At 39.9% G+C, this 7,003-nt stretch overlaps 1 protein-coding gene across 1 annotated transcript in view; it reads right to left on the bottom strand.

Moving 5' to 3' along the window:
* Positions 1–4,356: 4,356 nt before the first annotated feature.
* Positions 4,357–7,003, bottom strand: part of LOC103919235 (leukocyte elastase inhibitor-like) — a 17,045-nt gene continuing 14,398 nt past the window's right edge. The window contains exons 6-9 of the mRNA XM_009326702.1: positions 6,324–6,441; positions 5,850–5,992; positions 4,929–5,096; positions 4,357–4,761 (exon numbers count right to left, since the gene is read on the bottom strand). Coding sequence (XP_009324977.1) covers positions 4,357–4,761; positions 4,929–5,096; positions 5,850–5,992; positions 6,324–6,441 — 834 coding nt within the window. The remainder of the gene's footprint in view (positions 4,762–4,928; positions 5,097–5,849; positions 5,993–6,323; positions 6,442–7,003) is intronic.

The following is a 7,003-nucleotide window of genomic DNA, read 5'->3' as shown; positions in this document are numbered from 1 at the left end:
CTCTTTTGTAATTTTAAATAGGGCATTGGACCTGGGGAAATCAGATGCTTCTCCTGACATTCAAAAGCTAAGAGTGTAGCACTGTAAAGTGAGACTAACAGGTTAAATTCCTCCCCATATCCATGTTTGTCCCAGGAAAGAGGTCAGCAAGGACACTGCTGCCCTTCATCTGCCAGGTAGTCCATTGTGGAGCTGTTCCTAAACCAATTCATGGGGGTTGCCATTCTTCCCCAGTATTGGCATAATCAAGGAAATATTAAGCAGCAAAAAAAGCAACTCTTTCCAACATTTCTCTGTTCAGATTTTCACATTTCATATCTTATGGTTGCTCAGCAACTATTTTGCAGTGTTTGGGAGTAATGTTTGCTTATGCTTTGGATGGCCTGCCTATCTGCATCATGCTTAGCAGAGGCTATACTGGCATCTCCCAGTGAACTCAAATGTGGCCAGAGAAGTCACATTTACAGGATTTCAGATGCTTTTTATTCAGTCGTGATATTTGCTGTGCTGGAGATGATCAGCTCTGTGTGGTGTGCACACAGTCCGAGGCGGACTGCCATTGGTATTAGTGCTAGCACTTTTAAGACAACCAGCAGCTTGCGTTAAACCTCTCAGAGAGTCAGTGTGTCAGGCCTGGGGTAAAGTTAATGCCTAATGTGTCCTTTCCCCTTCAGAGCTCATAGTAGCTGGTATGTCAAGGTGTATTGTGTTTGCACAGCAACCCAAGGTAAAAGGAGGCCAAGCACATCCACCAGTCCTCTGTGCCCCTTGATTGCTGGTTGGCAATCAAGCAGCAGTAGACCGGTGACTTTTTTTTCTGCTGCACACATTTGCCGAAACAAAGAAAGAGGCTTGCCCAACTGCCGCTCCTCAGGTAGCTGGATCTCACTCACTGCAACTGTGTCATGCTCGTGGTGCTCTCTGGCAAGCGGTGCAAGCTGCTGAGTAGCTCGTCTGTGCAGCCTCTGGAGGGACCTAAGTTTATCAATGCTTTCTTCTTTTTCTTTACAGTGTTAGCTCCAATAAATGGCATTTGAAGCGATACCTTACAGAGTCTGAGTGCCTTTCTTACTGAGATCATAAGGAACCAGGACTTCCTGGTATAAAACCTTCTACCAGTTATAGTTTGAAGGAAATAAGCGCTAGTCTTCATATGGGAAAAAAAGTATTACTCAAAACTGCTCTCTGACTTTTTCAGCGACAACCCAAAAATCTTCCTCTGCCCTTCTTGTCCATCCATTGCAAAACTTTTGAAGATATAAAAACAATTGTGTTATACATAGGTGCTAAGAAACAGTTTAACGGAAAGAAAAATATCAGAGAAAACTGAGGAGAACTGCAACCATCAGAGAGATGAGAGTCCTGTGAAAAGGCGAATATGTAAATTGAGAGTTACTCAGTAATCAGACCATGGAAAGACACAGATCTGTTTAGTGTGGGCCAAATGGCCGTTATCTGTCCATGGATGCTCATGCAAGTAGTATTTGACTTCTTTTGCTTTGCTTTTTGGCAGGGTACATGTTTGTAGGCGGTGAGGTATGCTGGCGCGGTTCAACAGGCTGTGCAGCCACACTCAGCATCAAGCCTGTCCCTGGGGAAGAGGCAGTGGCATCCCCTTCAGGATCGTCTCTGCTCCAGGCACCATTTGGAGTCAGCAGCTTTTCTCTGCTCTGCAAGCTCTGTTGTTTGGCATTGCACATTTACAAGCCACAAGTTCCCCACAGGAGAAGCACTTGCTGCCAGAGCAGAGGGTTTACCTTCTATTTTTAAGTAAATATCTCTGATTTTGCTGAAGCACTGCCCTCTACACTAGGAGCTGCTACCACTACACTAGCAGCAGTAGGCTACTTTCCAGCTCCTGGTTGTTTTCACCACATTTTTAGATGTTTTATAAATCAAGACGGCAATTAGAAAAAAGATTATGTGACGAGAAAATAGATTTTTTTTATTTATACTATATTTTCTTCCTTGTTTCAAAATTATCTAGATATCTCTGGAGCAAGTTTAAAAAACAATAATACAAAGATCATAAGTGACTACTTCTGCTGTAGTAAACTAAGAGACAATCCTTGTTTCAGCCACACCTTCTCCTTTGCTGACACACAGAATTCCTTTTCCTGTTGTGAGACTCATGCTCTTCAGGATATTATATAGCACTTGCCTTTATCACATATTCCATTAATAGTTTTTCTTCTACATTTTATCTGAAAATATATAGGTCTGATTATGCAAGCTAATACATTCTAACACTGTTCATTTCACTTTTTTTAATGTAAGTAATTTATATTCGAGACGAACCGGATATACACAAAATACTGACGTCAGTCATTGAAAAACATGCATGGCTATTTTTTGCATACCCTGTTCATCAGAAGACCCCACAGCCTGTGTTCAGTGTTCTCTTCTCTTACCGGCTAATTGATATGAAAACCGTGCCTCTACTGGTAATTTTACTATTGCAGGCTGTATTTCATACTGAAATTGCAGCCACGTGAGACAGCTCCACAGGCTATCATGAGTCTGCTTTATTTAGCAATTGAATTTGCGTTGAGTACTGTAATTTACTGTAATTTTTCCTGCATATCTCAGCATTTGGAAGAGCCCTTTGAATCCGCAGTTCTGAAATGGCACTAGTATGCTCCCAGCGTTTACCTTCTTCCCATCAGCGAGCAACAGGAAAAGGAGAGTGAGTCATCAAAGAGGTGGAATATTTCTCCTTTAAAAGCAAGTATTTTTCACGAGTCTGTGGATTTTGGACATTGCCTGCTGCCAAACTGGGTGGGCTGCTCTCTTCTCCGTAACCCCTCCCTACGCCTTCCTCTGCAACATCCAGGAGGTGGTTTAGGGAATTAGGTCATGAGCAAGCAAATAAACCTCACCAAAAATTTTCCTCTCGATTTAGGTCCCAGAGAACTGCTCATCACCTAGTCAGGCAAGTAATAGTGGTGGCGTAAGGGAGGGAACAGGAACACATGGAAGGAAAGAGAGAAGGGGAGCAGCAGCAGCATCCTCAATGGCATTAGACTGGCTCAGCCATGCCCTAAAACTGTACTCTTAATTCCCTGGAAAAATCAAATGCAAGAGAGAAGAAGTAGGTGAGGCTCAGGGTTTACCTATCCTAATGTCGAGTTGTCCAGTGCCTAAACTTAGCACAATGAATATTTAAAAATGGGAGGTAGACTTCAGTGTCACTTAGACACTTTTGAAAGGATTACTATTATTTTTACCTGCTATATTAGACTATTCCTTAGTTAGGAAGGAATTATATTATATTAGACTATTCCTACACTTAATTCTGCAGACTACTATATTTAATATTTAGTTTGCAGTGGTTTTATTATGATAAATGGAACAAATACAGGCTACCCATCTAAATACCATCACTATAGATGTTTTTATTAGTTTTTTATGCTGATGAGGAACAAAACAGATGGAACAAGAAACTCATGGTATCAGAGGCACAAAGAGAGAGAGCTGTTTTTTTTTTAAAGCAAGAATGGCTGATCACAGCTTAAAGTTTTATGTGGGAATTAAGTGTAATTCACAGTCATCGCAGAGCAGGCCTTGTCAGAAAAGGCCTTCCATTATTCTGAAACCCTGTTTTTGTTACGTGGAAGTTTATGAAGAAGTTGGAGAACTTTCTAGCACATACAGGGTTTCTCACAGGAAAAAATAAGGAATGGGTCTGCCCTGCTTGAGAACAAGCAAGATTACACCAGAAAAGTCTTCTGCTTTCTCTGCTTTTGGAGAACAAATCCCGAGAGCTTCATTCCAGCTTGAACCATTACCCCCAATCAACGTTTAAAGGAGAGGTCCCACAGGAATACTTTGCTACTTCCATACAAAGTGGCATTTTCCTTGAGACCTATACAGAGGTTGGGTAGGTAAAGCTAAAAGAGACTGAGTACCTAAGTTTATCCTTTTAATGCAGATCCCTATCCTCCTGTCTCCTTCATGTGGGAGAATCCATCACTCATCTTTAGGGCACTAAAATCATGGGTTTATTGGAGACATGCTACATTAGGAAAGGATCAAAATAAGATTTTCTATGCAGATGTCTCTAGAGGCCTACAGCTCTTTGGCAAGTACCACATAGTGTATTTTAAGGTAGAATTCATTTTAGTGAGGCCTCCTAAAAGTAAAACATGCCTGAAGTTGATGTTAGAAAGGAAATAGTTAATGTTTTTTAGGTTTTTACCTCTAATTTGGCTTTTGTCAGATAGTCTTTTTTGCAGCAAATTAACACATTAAGATAAAGCCTAGCGAAAATGTGTAAATGTGCTCATCTTTTGTCCTCAGTGCTTGCCAATGCAATGTTAGTGGGGAGAAAGATCTAATTTCCAAAATAACCTCCACTTAAGGGGAGGAATATCTTCCAAAGAAGAGAATGGTGTTGGTTGGGTTGTGTCTGATGAAGAAGAGGAATGGATGGTCAGCTTTGAACTCATAAGAAACTGGGCGACACAGAGGCACTGCAACAAGTCCCATGGCACTAACTGCTTCAGTGCCCTCTTCGTTGACTTCCATGAATGACTTCTGGATGGCCTTGGACACAACTAAACCATCTTTCCTAGAGATTCCTGACAAATCCGCTTTTCCCCAGTCAAAAACATTCATCAGTCCCATCTCCTGGAGAGTTTTGTTGAGAACATAACTTTCCTCCATCTTGAACTGGGGCAGGTACACCTTCACTCTCAGCTGTTGCATCCTAGCCGAGCTGGTCCATCCTGCTAGTTTTTCATATGTGAGGGTGCATTCAAGCTGTAAGGCGGTATTGATAATAATGATTGACACCATAATGAACGGAAGGGAAAGATAGTAAGGTTCAGGTTTTCCCACTTGTCTTCTGACCACACTGGAGCAATGTTAAATTATTGCTCTGTTTGCAGCCCCTTATGTATGCTACTAGAGAGAAAAAGAAGTATTACCTGTTCTAGGCCAGTAAAGTCCTCACAGACAGCTTCAGGAAGAAGAATGAACATGCTCAGTTCATTCCTGAAGTATGGGAGCTCTATCACTTTCATTTTCAGTTCCTCTATAATGGCCATGTTAAAATAACCTTCTTGAAACATCATCTGCACTGTCCTTTTCTCATTCTGGAACACATGAAACATGTTAAGCAGAAAACACAGAAATACAGAAATGACCACTCTGGCTGTAATTGGTTTCAGTATTGAGATTAGAGTTCAGTCCAGAAAACATTATTTACACTGGTCGTGGGTTTAATATACTCGTAGCATTGTGTTCCTACCTCTTAACTGTAGCTCCAATGAAGGCATCCATTTTAGAAGCATAAAACCTACTTTTCTATTTCTACTGGTGCCAGATTACTTTACCCACAAGTCCCTTGTTATGTCATTCTTTTTTGTGGCATGTCAGATGAGGAAACTGATGCATCTGATGCAGCCATGAATCTAAATTCTTCATGAATAATGTATACATTCTCCTGAGACAATTTGTCTTTAGCTCATTTTTCCTGAAAACAAACATTGTTCTGTTGGTAAATAATAGCAGAGGAAGAGAATCCTCAAATTCAGTCCCGAAAGCAGACTGTTTTTGAAACGGCATCCTTAGTTGTGAAATCCCCAACAAAGTCAGTGCACGTGCTCAGTGGCTTTGACCCAACCAGGATCTCAGCTGCACGGGAGCCACTTCTGATGGGAAGTGACAGAAACAGTTACATGTTTGGTTGTCAAACTGGAGAGAAGATGCAGCTTTCCATTGTTCCAGCTGAAGACCAGTGTTTTGTCTTGGGATAACAGAGAGGAGGAAAGCTCCCATCTGTTGTTATAGGAGACTGACATCTGATTTCCATCCCCTAGCTGTTTCAGTTCCTGCCCATACTGTACCTTGTTCAGTCGGAAATATGTTTCTTTAGTGTCTTCTTTCTTAAATTCCACTGCCCACTTTCCTTTAAAATATATAGCATTGACCAGGACAAGTACTGTGGAGGGATCAATAAACCCAGCAGCAAATAGGTCTTTGATTTTACCTTTAAAAATAATGAATTAAAAAGAATTATTACTTTGTTCAGGCAATCAGCTGCATTTGACTATTAATAATTAATCCTGTAAATCTGAAAAGTAGTATAATGCTGTCAGACAAATAACAAAAACTTTATGTACAGCTTTTGAAGCCAGGAACTCAAGGCATTTTTGTACTTCTTCCTACATTTATTTCCTATTGAGCAAAAAAATGCAGTAAGTGTTTAATATACAAAAATCTTACTATCTTTGGAAAAAAAGGTGGAAACTGAAATTCAGACATGATACGCCTAACTGGTTGGATTGCAAACCAAACAACCTGCACATATTCTTCTTTACCTTTTGTCTCATTTTCCACCCAGAAGTTAATCTTCTTTCTGGCTTCTTCTTCAGTGTATTTAAAATTGACTGCTTCTAGTTCTGCTCGATAGAATTTCTTTGTGGAATCCAAGTATTGCTGGAAAGTACAAATGACAGAATTTTATTGCAACATGATGATTTTTATAGGATTGATAATTTCACGCCTTCAAGATAATTCCATGTAGTAGATCAGCAAGAAAGGAATGAATAAAACAGACATATGTAAAAAAGAAAAACAACATTGAATTAACTCAAGCATGAAGTTTTTAGAGAGAGATTATTTGTAACAAATCATATTTACAAATATATTTTTCTGCATTTTAAAGCTGTACTGAACAGCGGAAATGTCTCATCACAGTAAAAAATATCTAAGACCAAAACTTACTATCTTTCTTTAAGTGTATATATCATTGTTCTGCTGCCTGTCTTCCCCAACCACCAAATGAAGAAGGTTGCCTTATTTTGAACAAAAAAACGGCATTGATAATATCACAATGAGATATGTGTGTGTGTGTATATATTACTCTGTGTAGATGTATATACTGTAAAACTTATAATTTGGGCTCTCAGTGTTCCACAAGAATGTTCTAAGATGGTCAATTCCACTTAAATTAGACTAATTGACAAAAATCTCAAAGGTGCTGCTTTCTTCTAAGCCT

The sequence above is a fragment of the Pygoscelis adeliae genome, unplaced genomic scaffold (genome assembly GCF_000699105.1).
Source record: "Pygoscelis adeliae isolate BGI_AS28 unplaced genomic scaffold, ASM69910v1 Scaffold6, whole genome shotgun sequence".
Classification (NCBI taxonomy): domain Eukaryota; kingdom Metazoa; phylum Chordata; class Aves; order Sphenisciformes; family Spheniscidae; genus Pygoscelis; species Pygoscelis adeliae.
Note: the sequence above shows the minus strand (reverse complement) of the source record. Positions and strands in the feature narration are given on the sequence as shown.